Source organism: Diadema antillarum, unplaced genomic scaffold (assembly GCF_040938485.1).
Source record: "Diadema antillarum isolate AM-2024a unplaced genomic scaffold, OU_Dant_1.0 scf00000188, whole genome shotgun sequence".
Taxonomy (NCBI): Eukaryota; Metazoa; Echinodermata; class Echinoidea; order Diadematoida; family Diadematidae; genus Diadema; species Diadema antillarum.
This window is the reverse complement of record NW_027271077.1, coordinates 1172355-1193114: the sequence shown is the minus strand read 5'-3', so window position 1 is coordinate 1193114 and position 20760 is coordinate 1172355. Positions and strand designations below refer to the sequence as shown.

Sequence of the window (20760 nt, the reverse complement as noted above, 5' to 3'; positions counted from 1 at the left end):
GCAAAATTACCAAGGGTTAGAGGAACTACGCAATGTAAACGCGTATTGACTTGTGGTGGTTCATGATACCTTCAACATCACTACTGCGGCCAATTGAAAATTTAAAAACAATACATATTATATATCTTAAATAGTAGAACATCTACCATATTTTTCTTCCAACTAGCTGGATACCCTCACGAAAAAAAAAACCCTTCCAAACCAACCCAAATTCTGTCCATGAGTGAAATCATTTGTCAATCACTGCTAGAGTATACTGATATGATTAACAAAAGACATGGGTATGCACCTTTCCCTTGACTGATGAGAAAAGCTTGCATATTTCCATTACATGTTACTAATAATTATGAGTAAGGAAATGCTTTACAAGGAAATATGCGACATTTGCTTAGTCTAAAGGGGGAAAATGCATTTCGAAGTCTTTTCGTTCAACATGTTGATACTCATTGATTGGCAGATAATGTCACTAACAGAATTTTGGCTTGGAACGTTTTCGTGTGGGCGCATTCAAGTAATCTCGAGAAAACTATTGGAAGAATTATTGTCAAATAAATGGCACATATTTATATATCCACGTAAATGAGGACTAGAGGTGTTTCATAAAGCTGTTCGTAAAGTTACGAACGACTTACGAACGACTGGTGATCAGTTCTTGTGCTGAATTATGGAAATTCTGATAAGTATAGCACATCAGAACTGATCACCAGTCGCTCGTAAGTTGTTAGTAACTTTACGAACAGCTTTATGAAACAGGGCCCAGGATATTATTAATCTATACAAGTCAACATGCATTTACATGACGTAGTCTCTTTGAGGCGCAACTCCAGTAAGCTATGGTGCCGAAAAATAAGGAAAGTGGTCTCATTCACTCACGTAAGCTAATTCCTTGGTAACAGTTGGTTATTCCGAAGGTGCGTTATAATCCGAAAATAAAATAAGATTCGTTATTCCGAAGGTTCGTTAGTGTACACTTTCTTTTCATTTTGGGATTAACGAGCCTTATTTCGTTTTCTGATTAAAGAACCTTCGGGATAAAGGACCTTATTTCATTTTCGGAATAGCCTCACAAAATGTTCGAATTAACGAACATCTAGGTACAGGGATTTTGTGTGTTTCTGAAAACAAATTTACCTTCGGAATAACGAACATCACCCAATTAATCTTTGCCCCGTTTTAGATATTCAAGTAAAATGCATCTATGTGTGTCGTTCTGGTGACGTCAGAGTGAATAACAAACGAGTGGTATGCAATTGTAACGGTGAACATTTTTGTGTTGTCTTTTTCGTTTGTAACTATTTCCGTATAATGCAAGTGATTACGACTGCAAAATATTGTATGAAATAATGCTATACACCTTGCAAGCGAAACAGCGCAAACGCATTTACTTGTATACCATACTGTGTTGATGACATTGTAATCTATTATACTCAAGGGCATGCCACACTGCACAGTATGATGACAAAGGTGGCGTTTGTTTGCGTTAGTGTTCATTTCGTGATTAAACATGAAAAAGAAGACGTATTTTTATTAGGGAATACTTCATTTCTTGTTGTTTTTTAAGTCTCCATTTTCTAAACGTCTTTCTTGGATACACACCATTATGTGTCGTCGTGAAGTTTAAATTTCTTAAATGTATATTTTTTAAAGAAGAGTTATGTGTCGCAAGAGTAAATATGTTGAATATGAAAGGGGGTAAGTCTTATTAATATTTGTCTCTTGGTCTAGAAAGAAGCAATCCATAATATAAAAAGATTGCTTTGGGGTATTCACTTCATGAATCGTATACGTATCTGTATGAGCTGTGTGTAATAAATTTTGACTAATTCCCACTGACATTCTGTACTTTCTTAAAATTCTGTTACCTGTATCGCTTCACCAGTTTTGCAGCATTTCACCATTAAGAAAAGTTTTGTTTGTTTGTTTGTTTTTTAGTACCACCCTTGCCCGAATATCTTAATCACCCCTTAAATAAAAGACATGCGGACACGCACACAAACCCACGCATGCATACACAGTCACGCACTCCATACACGATTTCGGATGTCAAAGGCGGCGTGATAAAGGATAAAAACCATAGAAGATTTTTCACAAAAAAATCAATATACCTTACTTGCAACATCATCAACTTATGTGACAGGGCATTTTAATGTTTAGCTTTCAATTATTTTGAACTCATCAACAAAACCCAATTTTCAAGTTCGTAGAAGGAATCAACTCTCTTCGGACCATAAGAAATAGTTTCTGACATCGCGAATAAACAACTTGCCTCTGCTGTATATCGTTGATCATATATTTTCAAAACAACATAAAGATAAGAATATTACTTTGGTACCTCATTTTTTCTCTACGTTGACCAATCAACTAGGAGTATCCCCGTACTAAAATTAGACTATATCATACCAATATTGAGCTCAATGCGAGACAGGTTTCGTTTCGGTCGCTCCTATGATATGACAGAAGAGATGAGAAACTATTACTATACCGAAATAATGGCCGTTGTCGTCTGTTACTGCGAATGAGGCAGCAGAAAGAGGGCGCTATTACATTTCTCAGTTCTGTCATGTTGGAATGAAGGCACTGTAGCTTTAATACACAGATACACACACACACACACACACACACACACACACACACACATATATATATATATATATATATACATATATATATATATATATATATATATATATATATATATATATGTATATTTGCATGTTGAGTTGTGTTGATTCATAATTCACTGATCATCATTCATGTGGCCAAAAGAGTAATAATAATAATAACAACAACAATAACAATATTGAGCTTCTATGGATTGCCACATATAACAAATCAATGTTCCCTAATGCGCTTTATAATAACTCTTACCCATTTTACACACACATTAACACAAAAGTATATCCTACATATTCTATGCTATCCCATCATATCATATATGATTTGAATCCTCATTCTCAAAAAAATCAGTTGCTCATGGACTAAAAAACATGACTTACCCAGTTTTTGTATATCATGGGTTAGAATAACTTTTGTAAGATCAGCTATCAAGCTTTAGGAAAATTTTTTTTTTCCTCCGAACTTTTCCCAAGGGAGAATTATTCATCAACAGAAGATAACAATAACCAATTATGGGCCTACTATATACTGGTCTTTAGTCACAATGTTCATAAAATCAATTGCTTTGTTGTTGAACTAGTTCGGGGGGCAAAGTCTAATGCATCCTCTCAATGTCTTAATGTTTTTGTAGGAATACCGTGAATATCCGATATTGTATTACGCATCGAAGGTTCTAACCCTTTGTTTTGCGAATACTTATCTTTTGTGACTGGTAGAGCGGATCGTCGAAGCTTTGGGGGAATACAGCATATATAGGCCTAGGGATATCATGTTTGCATGACATAACTTTTATTTCACAATGCATCGCATTATTTCATTCTATTGCTCTTAGGATAATATTTGATATCAAGATTAAAACTGGTTCAAGTCTTCTCGAGTTACCCATAAGTTGGACAGCAACAAATTATAGCATTACTTCCCCAAAAGAGGAAAAGAAAAGGTCGTGCTCCACTTTCAGTGATGCATGGAACATCCTTCAGTTGCCCTGGGTCAATCTTGAGGCATTCGATCTTCATGTCAAATTAGAAATAGAATGTGCATACAAAAAGCCGTGACATTATTTTTCGAATGAGTTTTCACTCTGCAAAGCTCTGACTGACCGATTTGTATTGAAAAACTCCCACGATGTTTTCCAAAAACCAGGACGATTCGTCGCCACAAATGAATGTTTCGTGCACAAATTTATTTTTTCTAATGTTGAAAGATTACACCCTCTTCCAAATTTTATCAAGACATTGAGAAAGAGAAAAACTACTAGTATTGTAAATGGAAGTGATTGTTTCGTCATCATCATAATGACATCGATGTAGCCAAGCGCGATAGATTTTAAACACAAATAGTAAGTATATCTTTGTGCAAAACTTCGATATGATTAATATTCTGTTTAAAGGGGAATTCCAGACCGATTAGTCTGAAAAGAAAGAGTAAAATATGACAAGCACAGCAGTGAAAATTTGGTCAAAATCGGATTAAAACTAAGATAGTTCAAGAAAAAATGTAAAACGATATTATTCCTGGTTGAATATCTTCCAAATAATGATTAGTTAGATATATGTGGATTTGAGACTGGGGCATGATTGCATTTAAACTAAATACTGAAAATTTCAAAATTGTATGTGTAAATAAAATGGTAAGTTGTGAAGGGATGACATCATCTACTCAATATTTTGTTTATCAATATTGACTGTTCAAGAAATGTTTTGTTAATATTAGCGAAACTTTACCATTTCACAACTTTCTTAATTTTCACCCAATTGTGATCACAATGTCATTGGTCAGAAAATGTTACTCTTTCTTTTCATACTAACTTTCAACTGGTCCGGAATTCACTTTAATATTTGAAAAGTGATGCAGGGCGATACTGGGCCTCAGAAATCAAAAAGGCCACAAATCAAAGAATTTCATATAGTCTATATAAAAATTATGTAATGAATTATGCAATGAAAATAAATCTTATAAAAGATATTTGCTTTATTCTATGATATTCATGATATGGTTAGCAATAATCAGTGAATTACTCAACATACCCTATCTCCCTTTCTCTCCCTCTCAGTCTGTCTTATACAATATGTATATATATATATATATATATATATATATATATATATATATATATATATATACAAACAATCCATACTCAAGCAAAGCACACACACACACATACACATACACGCACAGAAATTCCATGTATAATATCATATATACATAAAGGTTGCATGACAATATTGCAAGACATCACGGGTCAAGGGTTCAAAACCAGAGAGATCATAGTTTTATTCCCTTCCAGAAAAGGGAGGATGGGGGACAAGAACCATATCTTACCATAATACTATGACCACAAGGTCCTTGAAACGATTACAGCTCCGAAGGTTCGTTATTCCGAAGGTTCGTAATTCCGAAGATTCGTTATTCCGAAGGTTCATTAATCCGAAAATGTGATGAGGTTTGTTATTCCGAAGGTTCATTAATCCGAATATGAAATAAGGTTCGTTATTCCGAAGGTTCGTTACGGACCCTTACGATCACTTCGGATCAACGAACCTTCGGAATAACGAACCCTATTTCATTTTCGGATTGACGAACCTTCGGAATAACGAACTCTATTTCACTTTCGAAAAAACGAGCCTTCGGAATAGCGAACCCTATTTCATTTTCGGATTAACGAACCTTCGGAATAACGAACCTTCGGAATAACGAACAGCACCCCCTTGAAACATACCCTCTCGTGGTGCATGCTCACCGGGAACAGTGCATACGTGATATCAATACACGAAATAGAGCTGTATAGGTAATAACTGTAGCCTATATCAAACACCCGCCGGCAATGACGTTCAAGCAAGTCTAAGCTCATCACAGATATGATTATGACTCCTAGAGATGATGAATAAAATACACTGAACACACACGTTTATTCGACATTACTTTTAATATATAATTCATTTAAATCATATTTATGCCAGGTGTTACAAAAATATTTTTGGATGTAATGACACTGATTTATGCTTTTATTTTTAAATTACCTCAAATCAAAATTGTTCACTTTTCATGAGCTATTGCTCATTATAGTGTCACTGTTATCTGATACATAGTTTTTTACACTATTAAGGATCAAAAGTGAGAAATGTTTTTTGTAACACCTAATACATGTATATACATTAATATTATATATTACATACATATATTACATTAATACAAAACAAAAATGATGGATAGTAAAGTTACAAACATAACGGATTAGAAATATAGGCAACTTGTCCAGCAGTGTGTTCATCTCGATGTGATGAGGATTTCATTTTTTTTAAATCAAGCTCCACATCAAGTTTTCAAGCGCTTAGACTCAAACAGTCTGTTTCAACTATTTCAATACTCGCGTGTCGTGATATTCCAGTTCGTCTAAACTAAAAACAGTACATAGTACAAAACTAAATATATTATTTCTAAACAGTATAATACACAGGCAAATGCGATTGTTATTATGATTGCCAATACGTTAGGATTATCATCATTGCTTTATTGGAAGTTGCTAACACCAGTGTAATGACCTTTATCATGACCTTCATCAGTACCGGAGGGGAAAAATTGCACTTGGTTTCTTCCTTCAACCATTCCATTGAAAAGTACTTCAATTGCTATTGAAACTCCTCTTGAGACCCGTTCACACCATGTCTTTCTAGGAATGAAACTCACGAAAATGTGCTATAGCACTGTTTCACTCATAGTTCCTCATACTACCAAAATTGCATAAATCACCGATAACCATAAAATCATACGAAAGAAAACGATGGCAGATAGAAATCATCGCAGAACACAGGCTAGGACGAAATGTCTCTATATTCAACAATGTAAAAGCAAGAAAACATGGAGATCTGCTGCACTATTTTACTTCAGTTTAAGAAAAAAAAAATAGAAATGAAAAAGGTCTGAGTATAAAGACAGAATATTGATTACTTACACGCAAAGTTGAAGATAATTCCATATCATTTCGAAATCAAAATTCCAAAATAATATAGCTACAGAAAATCTATTTCATCTATTTTCTAAATTGTATGCTTTGTATGATGACAAAGTAACACAAGCAAAAAAGTACTGACACGAATTATGATGTATGGTCTTCGCAAGATCATTGTATTTTATTTCATAAGAAACACGGTAATCAAAATATCAGTTGTACATTTTCTTTTCTCAACCATAACTACAAGTTATCCTCTCTTATAGGCCATATAACTCGTGAAATAAAAGCGAAGATAGTATATTCTTTTTATTCAACCTCCGCAAAAGACTCATAAAAGGGTGTTCCCTTGGCTATGACAAAAAAAAAACATTTCGTATGAAAACAACGCCACATCTGCTTGAAAGCACTGGCAATAGAAAATAAACAATGACACAAAAACCTACAAATAATCAGAAAGATGAAAGTAATGTCTGTAACAGCGCGTTAGCATTGTCTCACATCCAAAAGCAAAAACATTTACGACTGTAATCATTTCATGAGGCTTTGCGACAAGCGACGGTCCTAAATGCACAACATTTGCATACAAGTACAGTACGCATACAGAATAGAACAGAAAATTGAATTCCATCGGCAGTATTCCGAAAAGGCTTTTTTCATAACTAGCATGATTCACATGCGGTAATACGTGTTTTACTATATTCAACACAAATACCCGGGTGCCAGTTCTTATCATTCGTCTTTATTCCTGTCTTTGTTGCACTTACATAGAGTTATCCAGATTTTTGTCTCACGTTTAAAAAAAATACATTTACATTAGGCCTACGCCGGGCGCTAAACAATACTTTGGGCACCTAACAAGAAAGGCGGTTTACGAAGAAAACATTCTGAAAGATGCGCAAAAGCGATTGGAAACGCGATATCAGCAGTCTCTCTCAGGGATACGAGCTGTAATTTCAGGGATATTCCGCCATGCAGACGACAAGTATCTACTCTGCCTTGTGTTTTTGCTTCTTGTTGTGCTTGCCCACCAGATCCATGATGCTCTTTGACATGTAATACGGCTTCTCCGGCGACCCGTCGTTTCGCTCCAGATCCTCCAAGAAGCAGAGGAATATCGTGTCTACCGCCATGTCGTAAACACCAAAGAAGAAGGACGTGATGAAGAAGGAGATGATTGCAATGGCAGCTATAGGCACCCAAATGTTGTTGATATTCGGGACCACGTAGAAAGCGTCGTCCGTTGACGATGTGACTTGCAGTTGGAAGAAGTAGAAGGCGCCGACCGAAATACCAACCACAATGCATGACTTCAGGAGGAAAAGCATGAAACCCGTCACACCATTTAAGACGCTAACGCGCAATATGTTGCGCATGAGGAGCTCGAACGCGCTTTTGGCGGAGGAACAGAAATTTCGGCCGTAGACGGCGATCTCGATGTACGCGTTCTTGTTGATGAACCGAAGGAAATTTTCCAGACACCAAAAGAAGCACTTACAGCAGCAGAATATGAACTTTGTAATGCCGCCCTCAGCGTCCTTCACCCGCTCCTCGATAAGCTCCAGGAGAGCACGAATTAGCTGAACAATGGTGATGATGAGGGCACCTAGGGCCATAGAGCCAGTGTGGTAGCGGAGAGCTCGCCAGAATGCGGACAGTACGGGCAGTGATGGGATATCGCTAGGCTTGGTGAAAGCCCAGTAATATGAGGCAAACGCACCGGCCAGAGTCACCTCGCCGAGAGCAATGATGAAATTCAGCATCCACCAAAGGCCCACAAAACTATAAATCTGCAGGTAAATCGTGTATGAAGGCAAGCCATAGCTTTCAAAGACACATATCGCCGGATAGTGCAGAGATATGTTGAAAGTTTCAGGATCGCATGATGACTTATTCTGCACCACAGAATCTTCCACTGCGTTCGTTACCTTATAAACGGCCTCCCCAGCCGAAGCTAGGTACACCGCTATAAAGGCCCAGAAGGCAACCCACCCGAAGAGCAGAACGAACGGCACAATGGGCCACAAGAGCGTAGTCATCATCATGCCCACTGCTTCACTGGCTTCATTGAGCATGCGCGCCGCTAACCGGAACCGGTTGCAGAGCACCAGACAGAGGAGCAGCAAGATGCCCGCGATGATGGTGAGGATGATGGCGAAGGCAAGCCACGTGTTCTCCGACTGCAGGTAACTGAAGAGGCCAAACGGGTCCTCGATGGGCATGGAGTAGCATGCATCTTCGGTGTCTCGGTAACACAACCAGGTGTCGTAACAGTAGTACATCCCCCAGGCCAGCAACCCGAAGAGTGCCAAGATGGATCCTAGGACGATGATGTCGGTGATCCAGCGCATGAGGACGATGAAGAAGAAGGAGACAAGGACCACGATGCACAGCGCCGCCACGATGTAGGGCCATGTAGACCTGAAGTCATCCACCACGCTCTGAATCTGCTCGGACTGCTGGAGGTAGTTGATGAAAGATGCAAAGACTTCCGTGTTTTCCTCCGTAATGCTCCGGTTGTTCGGCGTCGTAGAGGGAATTTCTGACAAACCAAAAGAAATAGATTTATTGAAATTTAAATTGCCAGTATATGGTGTTGGAATTATACGTGATCACAATCATAATACATGTACAGATACTTTCATAGTAATTATACACATCTCGAAAAATTCTTTTTGTTGTGTGATATAGACAGATCGAGATACACCCACACTTCTAAACTTCATTATTGACCAAAATTGTTCCCCATATTTCCATGATGTATGCTTTCAATTTGCACACAAAGCCTTAACCCTCTAAACCATTTGATTAATCATAATCGTTCTGAGATTTATCATACACGCATCGAGACTGGTACGTGTACACATTAAGCATCTAATTCTGAATCAGCCTTAGCTAAAGCAAGAGAAAATCACAAGATATTCCCACTAGCGACACGTTTAAACAAAGGCGGTTTCAATTTGACATTGCTTTGTTTTCACCCAGGGTAACCTCACAGCCTTCTTAAGAATTTCCTGACGCTTCTCGAACCTGGCAAAAACAAAAAAATGCGAGTAAACAATAGCGAATTCCAGCTAAATAATGACGCGCAGGAAACAGCTCGTGACTAAGCATCGGGACAAGAAACAGCCATGAATCATCATGCGCACAATATCCTATATTCTTTATTCCCTTTCACGCCAGGCTGAGGGAGCATTCTCTAGACTCGGGCTCCGAGATTATATCCTGCGATATAAACAACAACAACAACAGTAACAGCAGCAGCAGCAACAACAACAACAACAACAACCAAAAAAAAAACCCAACAAAGTGTCTTTAGAGACATTTTAGATTATCACGATTAGCATAAAAGACTGCTTTGGTAGTCTTTGACGTTCAGACCTCATGCAAAAGCCATATAAAAGAAAGGAAGAAATGTAATCATTACTTGTATAACATTGCAAATCTCGTGTTACCCCGAAGATTACACATAATGTAAACTGATCTGCCGCTGTCGTGACGAGTATACCCCCCCCCCCCCCCCTCTTCTTCATGTTTCCGGAATGTTTGGTTAGGTGAACACTGAGAAATGGGACAATTTACTATGATTGTTATCAGCTTTGGTGGGGGCACAGCAATACTTGTGATATCACTTGGCAAATAGGCGGAAGACATTATCTTGCTAGCAAATACTTTGCGGTTGTGAAAATGAAAAATGATAATCATGCACTGAAGCACTGTCTATTCAAACTTTAAAGACACTCCCTAAAATATTTTTTCTCTCACGTCATAATGAAGAAATCGTTATCACTTGATGGAGATAGTGAATAAATTCTTAGTGCGGCGGAATGTGGGATTATTTTGAAGAGCGTTAACATGCACTCTCAACAGTTTTTTTTCTCGCCAGTCAATCGGTTTGATTAGGTTGAAATTATGTCTAAGATTTCGGAAAAGATTATCACGCTGGATTTGATTTAGCGTTATTATGACAGACTGAAACCCCAAGATGTTAAATGAATCCAAGGTGTTAAATCTATGAATACACATTTTCAAGTAATTCATTTATCAAGTAGGGACAAAGGCAGAAAATATTGATATGGCAATTACTATGGTAAACGTTTACGTCACTGTATGATGCACAAACACAGTAAACGCATTGGCCCGAATTCACGAAGGAGGTACAAATGAAACCATGGTTTAAATCATGGACAACCATGGAGCGCCAAGTGTCGCATGGAATATTTCGTCGATGAAATGATTATTTTGTAACGAAATGACAACATTTTGTAACTAAATGAACATTTTGTCGACGAAATGATAATTTCGTATCGAAACGGTCATTTTGTCGACAAAATGACCAATTTCGTAACGAAATATTCCGTGCGACACTTGGCGCTCCATGATTTTTGTCATGGTTTAAACCATGGTTTATTTGTACCACCTTCGTGAATTCGGGCCATTATGTCTACTTCATAATTATTCACTAGCATTAAAGTTATCACGTGCAGCAATTAGTATTAAGAGCCATTGTAGCTTATCAAAGGAAAAAAAATAAATCAGAAGAGTCCAGAAGTGCGTTACCTGTGAATGTGTAAGTGGGATAGATTTGGGAGTTTCCCCCTTTATCACGTAAAACTGTTTAATTATAATAATAGCAGGAAACCATTGGAGCAACCAATAAGCATCGACTATAACTGGTGCGTAATAGAGCGCCATGCCTCCATGGTTACGCAGACGATAGCCGAGTATTAATTGAAATGCCCACTGATTAACGACAGACTTTGCTCTAACAGACGGCGCGATAAGAAGGCACTTTACCTTAGAGATGGTGTAATTAAGATCTGTCTATGATAACTTTTTTTTTCAATGTGATTCTTTCGGTTAGAATCTCAAAGTGGTATGTGCTAAAATCGTTGAATTTGTACGTTGGCCCTCGTATTGTACAAACAGTAGCTATTGTGACAAACGTCTTGTTAGACAACATACTCCGTGGTATGTATATATTGTGATAAAATGTATTTCATTTTCAATTTGATTCAATTATATTTTATTTCCATCCAACAAAAGAAAGTCAAAACACAAATTACACATTTCACAATCACATACTGTTTAACAAATTGTAAGAAGTACAAGTCAAAGTATAAAACATAGTATTTTTTTAAGTATAAGTATATATTATGTTTAAAGCGAGCAAAATGAAAAGTCTCCAATCAATAGAACTTTAACACATGTACATCATACAAGTTAGTACTTAGATTAATGTTTCCATCAAGGAACTATGCTTCATATACATCGTTTCCCGTTTGAAAAATCTCAGCTGGGCGTTCATAGTTACATGCTACCATCAGTGTTAAAAAATGTAGCTATGAAGAAATCACGCCCGACAAATGCTTCTAAAATCAAAAATTGTAAGAGTATTGGCTATCTTTTTCCAAAATACACTAGTACACTAGTGCTAAAATAAATCATTTCGTATAGAAGCATGGCGATATTTTTTTTCATAGATATCTTGATAGCATAATTTGAGTACTTTTGGTATCCTTCTTCAGCGTCTTGTCATGAACATTATCGTACAGGTCATTTCGGAAAAGTCCAATATGTTTAAAGTTGAACCCCAATTTATAAAACACCGTTATTTCAACAGAATACATGTACAGTAAACGTGCTTTTTGTAATGTTTTATTTTATTTCATACAAGACAGTAAAGTTGGAAATGTTTGACATGGAGCCATCCCAAACTATACATGAGTATATCTTTGAAGAAAACTTGATTATAAATTGTTTAGTATTTTGATTTTCCCATAATATACTCGAAATTAAAAAAAGATGGCATTTTTAAATGCTGAAGAACGAACATTAGCTTTAAGAAAGTTGATGGTATCATAAGCATCTGACTCAGAATCAGACTGAAAGATCAACAATAGATACATGGAATATGGACACATTATTAACTAAGAGTATTAAGTTGATATTTACAGCGAAACACTAACACTTGAACACCGAGCAAAATATGATAAAAGAAATTTTGTGTCTTTGTGTATGTGTGAAAGAGGGAGAGCGAGAGAGAGTGTGTGTGTGTGTGTATCTCGTATACAATACACAAGGTGTTCGTTATAGCCATGATTCATGACTTCTCACCAACAACATGACAGTTTCGAACATTCTTGTCATCCAAGAAAAAGAAAAAGAAAACCCAACAGAACGGAAATTATGGGTGAAAAGATCATCGACTCTTGAACAGCCGTGCGTTGCTTGGATACGGGGTGAACAAACTTAACAACATGAGCTGGTACACACTAGGCCCTACATTATTATGAATTAGAGCTGCAAAATGATAAATCACGAGCTTTGCGCTGGTCTACACGAGTAGGCAACCTATGAAGCCTGTTTGTTTTCGGAAGATCGCTCTCGATTTGCCTTGTTCCCCCCCCCCCCCTCCCCACCTTTTAAAAACCAAAAATATTAAATAATGTCTAGCTATGGCGAGATTACCGTGAACCCAAAATCCTTTATAGATGTGTATTTCCTTTTAATTTTATAGGGTAAAGTGAAGTCCTGAAATCCCTGGCGGCACTTTTATCATTTTTCTTTACAGCATTGTTTTATTGGAGGCAGGCCACTTTACAACCCATTGGCGTGTATACAAACCTCTAGACAAACACGTGTTCGACCATGATTACGTAATCCTATACTAGATGTCCTGTTGCGGTGGTTGTCTCCACCATCTTTTCAAGGAAACACTGGGGCAAATGTTTCATTGTAAAAGATCGAATGAATTAAGGATGCGCTCTTGAACGTTAGCCAAAAGTTAGACACGTAGAGACCGATTTCTTTGTCAAACGGAAACGGTGCGTTAAACCCTCTAGGCTCCTGATACACTTTTAACCATCACATCTAAGGAGTCTCATGTCAGAATTTCAATCACAATATTATTAAAATCATAATAACTATTGGGAATCAATGAACGCTAGATTGTTTAAGAAACAAACCAAACCAAAACAAAACAAGACGACACCAAACAATTTCCCACTACTTTCAGGAGTAAAAATCATAGTGATAATAATAATTTTCACTGAATTTGCTTGAATAACGATTATGGTCTTGAGTGCTCAACAATGTGGCCAGTGCGCAGTCCCTTATCGCAGTTAGATCGTGTCGAAGAATTTTATGTTTCTTGCTGGTACTGACTGACAGGATATAACTCATGCATCCGTGTCCGTATGTATAAGTTTGCATCATTTTGGGTATTGAGTCACCCATTTTCAATATTGCTCTTTTGTCTGTCTCTTCAAACGGTGATCAATCAAATCCCACGATGATAATCTGTACCTCCATAGAGAAGAAAAAGCACTGCTCACTGAAATGATATCCTGCATGTTATGAGCGTAAATTACTGGATTGCCAATATCGGTATTGATGTTACTGCGATATAGGCTATCGCATTCGGTAATTTTGTGACTAAACGTTCTGCCGTAAAATCCCTACTTCCGCCACACTTATCCAGGGGATATTAGCTACGTAGTCATAGGGCTATCCGATGAGACCCACTTTTGACGAATTTTTGTTTCATTCACACAACCAGCTGTGTGCAGGGTACATACTATGGAGTCGAGTAAAGGGGTATACTTTGTGCTTGGAATATCATTGTACTATGGTTGGCAGAAGTGTAGAAGAATTTATATTTCGCATTACCCAAGCTTGTGTATCAACTGGAATAGACCCCTCCAACCTCACCATTCATTTCAGAATATTCTTGTCACAGACTGCATTTTATTCCAAATTGAAATGCCTTTATAGTAGTCTTAAATCATATTTAGAAAAATCTATGCCAATTAGGCTTTAAATAGTAATAAAAATAAACCATCTTCATAGAGCGCAAATTACATTTAAGTCTCTAAGCGCATTTTTTAGAAACGGAAAAAAAACAAATACAAAAGAAAACTATATATATCTCAACCTAAAACACATCATTAAACAGTTTACAGAACAATGAAAGTTACTTTACAAACAAAATATGAGTCTTCAATATAGACTTGAAATGATCTAATGATGAACGTTCTCTGATATCATTAGGGAGCTGATTCCAAAGATGAGGTATTGAACTTTGAAAAGATCGTTGACCATAACTTTGTTACTACATTATACGGTGTTAACAATGTTTAATGCAAGTAGATAACGTCCAACTGTTCAGTGCGTTGATTTTTGACAATTTCGAAAACGCTGGGAGTTGAAAGTGCCTGTCTATGTGTTTATAATATTATGTCCTTTTCTTCTACAGAATAAAAAAGGTATAGTTTCATATTGTCTAAAATCACTTTAACAATACAAAAAGATATTCTTTAGTCTGCTTGTGTTATTGTGCTTTACTTAAATGGAATTGACGAGGTATATGGTTATGGATTTACTTGCAGAGCTGCCAAAATGAAATCTGACCTAATCGTGTTACCAATGATTGACAATTCATTCTTTATTTGTTTGTTTTTTTGTTCCATATAATGATCCTGTGCTCTTTTAAAACTCATCTCTCCCCCTCGCACACCTCTTACAAGAATTACTGTACGTCACATACCTGTCATATTGGATACATCCATGAAGCTGGGAAGACATCTATTGTACTGAGACTGGCTCTCCACATAGTACGCGGCACAGATATCCTCCGCAAGCAGCGACGTGATCGTGTGTCCATTGTGAGTGACTTCGTACTCGGGATCGACACCGTAGTCGCACACGAAGTCATTCCAGTCGATGTCATAGTAGATACCGGTGGCGATCTGGGGGGCATAGCGGGTGTAGATGGAGTAGGTCTCGCTGGGACAGGTCTTGACACACACCTGAGGGGTTGGGCACCTCAGGTTGGCGAGAGTAGCGTAGGAGAAACAGGCCAGCCAGTCGAAGTAGAACAAGCTGGTCAGGTTGGCTACCTCCGGAGTGCTCCCGCAGATTTGCCCCTTGTAGTCGGTGGCGTAGATGATGGTCTGCGGGTTGCCGGTGGTGAAGGCGAGGTACGCGATGAAACCCTGACCGCCGAGGAAAGCCAAGAAAATGAGGCAGCAGATGACGTCGGTGCAGCCGCGCTTCTTGATCGGTCCATTGAACGTCGGGTCATGTGGTCGCGACTTGCCGTATTTCGACTTCGCTGGCTTTTCGTCGTCGTCGGAGTGCTTTTTCTCGCCAGACCCCATCACGGCAAGGAGTTCGTGCTATTCCTATCAGGAATACGATACGGTGTATTCGCTTTACGTGACAGTCCACTCTAACCTATATGAAAATGTCAACAGCATGCATAGGCGCTAAACCCGAACAGTTGACATCCAATTCGCTGGTATGGAACTGTGACAGCTTTAGATCACAAACATTATACGCGAGTCAGAATCTCGTTGGCAGGATATAATAGTCCCTGGCGGCTTGCATTACACGGCTGAAGTGCAGGTATCGAGGGAGCTGAGGCCCTCAACAACAGCCGTCTACAATTACAACAGCGAGCCAAGATGAGATGCTGTCACAATGCCAACGCAACAGTTTCCTGCACTTTATTGAGGGCAATCGTTCGGGACAGTTGAAAGAATTGTATTATAAGAACCAACTTTTGTTTCCCGATCACTTAATTGTGACTAAATGTAAACACGGACATGCTCACCATGCATCGTATACCAAGACGACACGTTATCACAAACTCTTTGCATCGCCGTAGTAGGACACAAGGTCTCTGTTACAGAGGCGCGTAGGTTATCCGGGTTAAAGGATGTTCTGTTAATAATTGATGGAGGATATGAGATGAACACTCCTTGAGACAAAGGTATATGCGTTCGATAAAATGCAGGATTTTACTCACCATCTTATCTGATTATCAAGGTCAAGGATGTCTTCAATGTTTGAAATCCTTGACATGAACTACTCCCCACCTCCGTGAATTTGATTGTTTTCATGTGCGTTATCTCATGAAGATAATGACATGATAATAATGGACCGTATTGTATCATAAGCAGACACATGTGGGCTTTATAATATACCCTTTAAACTAACATGACCGTCAGCCAGCAGATATCAGAATGAACAGTAAACCCCAGTAATAATTAATGTAACCTTATTATTATATTACTCAATGGTATAATCGTCCCCGCTTCCTCCTCCCCCCCCCCCCCTTTCCCGGACATACACCCTGCACAGTAGCACATTAGCAGTAGGCCTACTGTTACACAACATATGTTTAATGTGTAAACCAAGATAATGCCTGGCGAGTACCGTGATCGATATCTCGTCTTCTCAACATCTTGGGTACCCCCGAGAAGGTGAGATGTGAGACCTTGTCTTCTTGACTTCTCGGGTCATAGAAGGTGAGAAGACGGGATCTTATTTGCATATATATATATATATATATATTTCGGCTCCTCGAGAACCAGAGAAATCAAAGAGAGAAAGATCTAATGACCCACCTTCTCAAACCAGAGAAGTCGGAAAAACGGGATCTGACATCGCGCTTTCCTGCCTTCTCGGGCCCGAGGAGAGATTCCGAAGACGGGGATCTTTTCTCGCCCTTCTGTCTTCGTTGACACAAGAAGAAGACGAGTCCGAGGAGACCAAGAATTATTATCTCGTCTTTTCGGTGGCACTTGCAAGCTTCCGAACGAAAGAGAGGGAAGGAAAGAGAGAGAGGGAGGGGGTGGGGGATACCATGAAAGTGACAAAGTGAATGTTTCCACGGTCATGATGATCTCGTCTGAAACAGAGCTTATATTCTGATACTAAGTAGGCCCTATACATCATTTTGACCGGAAAATAGGTTATTGACGGTCAGAATAATTGACACGATCGAGTTTCAAGCATGTCCAGATCGATTACACACTAATGTAAATTGCTGAATCCAAAGGGATCGAAAATGGCTGCAGCAGATTCATAATCATGCCACTATTATGAAACAAATAATGCACATTAGTCCGTGGGTCGTTCGTAATCCACCTTCCGCAGCTCAATAACATTTTGAAGAGTCCAAAACACTCGAAGCGCGCGTCCAAAGTAAAGTTATTATTTTTTTTTTCACTAACGCCCTACATATATATATATTAATATGAGCATCATTTGTATGCAAAATGTATTATGGACTTTACTGCCTTAAAGGAGAAATCCAACCCAAAAATAAATGACCTCTAAAAGAAAAAGAAAAAAAAATCCCTAAAGAACGTTCCAAAAATGACAAAAATCGCATAAGAAATAAGGAAGATACGACACTTTCATATTTCACATTTTGTATGAAAACAATTGTAAGAGCATGACATCATCAACTTGCTGATTTGAATATTCATAAGGACTGGTCAAGAAGTGTTTTTTCGCAAAATATTGAAATTACAAAATGTCATAGCTTCTGTATTTCTTATTAAATTTTGATCATTTTTGCACTCTTCTGCGGGAATTTTTTTTCTCTTTCTATTGAAATTGAACAAAATATTGGAGCGAATTTATTCTTCAATACTAGTAGGGCAGATATTTTTGCTGTCTATTATGTTACCAATTCCTATTGTGTTAGAACATCCGGGTAATTCTCCTCGGACGAGATACAACCTTCATGATTTAGTAAGATCCTACAGGACCTACTCACAATATAGAGTGATTAGCCTTCCTCGGGAAGTAAGGCTCCTGTTCGTGTACACGTTTGCTGCCCACATGCTGCCTGCATTAAATCATTCTGTGATGTTTTAAAAGTCGTAAATATTTGCGGGGAAAATGTGACAGACGAAAACATCGTGATTTACAACATTTTATTGTTTCATGTCTACGCTCATGTATTGTCTTCATTCCCCCCCCCCCCCCCAACGATCGAATCTACTGGGCCCAGTGAGCAACTGTGCAAGATTCGTTGTCCTTATAACGCCTGATGTATGATTTTCTCCGTAAATCCAGTAGGTCTCCTCCGAAGAAGACAGCCATTATAATTCCCTGTTCTCTAAAAGATAGCGTCACTCTCATACCGTCAAAGTAATTTTCACAAGAGCCCACCATATGGGCCTGTTTCACAACACTCCACTTAAACAACGATACCCGTAGTACTCGCAGTAACCACGGCAACAAAACTAGGCATCAGTAAAGTATGGGCATTTCAGTCGTTGTGATAGCTGCGATCAAGTTTGATTTCAAATACTTTTGAGGTTGGTTCTGGAGCTGGTCTTCATGAGTAAGTTAGACCTAATTTAGTACCTAAACGAATCAAAACTACTGGGCCAAGTATACTTGTAAATTCTAAGTTAGACAAGACTTTACAACGAAAAAAACACACACACAAAAAAAAAACCGTAGCTCAGTATGACACCACACAAATGAAAACCTTCGTTATTGAAACTACTTTGTTTTTTATTCAGAGTTCAAGAATGGCGGTTGCAGCACTGTCTGGAATGAACTCCTCTTTAATATGGAAGGGAAGATATACCACTTGTCACAAGAAAGGGATTATCATTTCTTTTTTTTTTTGGGGGGGGGGGGTTCCCCTTCAAGCCATAACATCTTATATCTCCTTTATCTCCATTCATCATTTCGCCTTCTTCTGTTGATTTTTTTTAATCACATCTTAACACAAGAAGTCATGAATGTCCCTCAAACCTTCATGTCATACATCATGATGTAGAGAAACAGGAAAACCAATTCGGCTGCTTATACAGTGTACTCCCTTTACAGCGAACACGGTTACAATATAACGAAATTCTCGTTACAACGAGATAAAATTCAGGTCTCAAAATTATCATGTGTATACTTTATCCAACTGTTCGGCTATGAAGAATTTCCGATATGACGAAAGAAACTGCTGGTCCCAAGAACTTTGTTATAACAGGAGTCCACTGTATGACTATGACACAGAGACATCGACTTAAAGTTTCTTGTCACAATTAAAAGCTACCTTTTCCACGAAAAACAAAAACAAACTAATTTACGACAATGCCACTGGCATTAAAAGGGTTTCTAAATAAGACCCATTCTAGCCAGTCTCTGCATATATTGTGCACAATTTGCATTTAATAATCAATCTTTACTCCTTACCGTGACAAACATGTTAACATGATCACGGTGGTATGATATTACAGATTAATTTCCATGGAACTTGTGAATGCAGCACGAAAATCGAGAGAAGTTTCTTGCAAGTTTCTCAATGCGAAATCCATAGAGACAGATTTTCTGCAGCTACAGCAATGTGAAAAATGTATCATTGACTCGTCAAGTGCGTTTTTAAAGGCTGAAACTTTATCGGTCATGCTTGTTCCTAACATGCCTTGCCTGTCTTTTCAACTTCACAAATCTTTGAATGAAAATACCACAAAATCCAAAATAGCGCTTTAAAATTTTGTTCGGGCATTATCAAAATTACGGGCGTAATATCATTTTTTTTTCAGAGACAATCACAGTCAATTTCTATAATAATCGTTCAAGAAGATTTCATGACTTTCCTTTTTCCAGATAACTTCGATGTGCCCCCGACAAATTAAACAAAAAAATAAACCAACGCACTGTTTTGTTGTTGTTGTTGTTGTTGTTGTTGTGATCATGGTACATTGTAGGTCCATACGTGAAGTAGTATCGCGGAAACAGAAGTTGTCCTCAGTCTAGGGAAAATTGCACTGCATTTTTTCTTTTTTTTTTTTTGGTTATTCATACTATTAAAGTAGCAATGATTGACAAAATGATCTCAGAATCGTCGTCTGAAGGACTTTTTTTTTCTTGGCGATCTGTACAAAAATGCTGTAGAGGAAAGTTATAGAATATATATCGCACGGACAGTGTATTTAGATATTCAGTTGGTCGTGTATAATAAAAGTGATGTTGGGGTATCATGAATCAACAAGTCAACATACATTTACATTACAGCGTTCCTTTAATTGGAGATAACTTACGTATGGAAGAATTTCGGGGTTTTCCCTCTTCTTGTTATACAATTATGTACGCTACATCTGTATACCGTTGTGCCGTTTAAAATCAATAAAATCATGAATAATAATAATAAAAAAAACAATTTACGTTCAGAGGAAACTTAAGGAAAGCGGAACGAACAAGTAAGGCTCCTTACCGTAATCCAACTATATCAAAATGATTATTGAATAAAGAAAATGCAAGGCAAATATGAAAAAAAAAATTGCACGATAAATCGATTTGTGAAAAGGCAGATATTCTACACTCAACCTCACATAAAACGCAATTGCTTGTTTTGTTGTTGTTTTTTTCTTGTGAGAATAAAAGCT

General features: G+C 37.9%; 2 protein-coding genes across 2 annotated transcripts in view; both read right to left on the bottom strand.

The window, feature by feature from the left end:
* Window positions 1–20760, bottom strand: part of LOC139723414 (pre-mRNA-processing factor 39-like) — a 444659-nt gene that overhangs the window by 403470 nt on the left and 20429 nt on the right. The window lies entirely within an intron of this gene.
* On the bottom strand, window positions 7555–15726 carry LOC139723401 (choline transporter-like protein 4). Its single transcript, XM_071634646.1, has 2 exons — window positions 15114–15726; window positions 7555–9107 (listed from the first exon to the last, which is right to left on the bottom strand). The coding sequence occupies exons 1-2, from the start codon at window positions 15724–15726 to the stop codon at window positions 7555–7557; spliced, it is 2166 nt and encodes a 721-aa protein (XP_071490747.1).

Excerpts from the sequence above, each read along its gene's own strand:
- LOC139723401 (XM_071634646.1), bottom strand. The coding sequence starts at position 15,726 with ATGGGGTCTGGCGAGAAAAAGCACTCCGACGACGACGAAAAGCCAGCG. Across the intron at positions 9,108-15,113 it reads GGATGTATCCAATATGACAG|AAATTCCCTCTACGACGCCG; the intron begins GTATGTGACGTA and ends TTGGTTTGTCAG.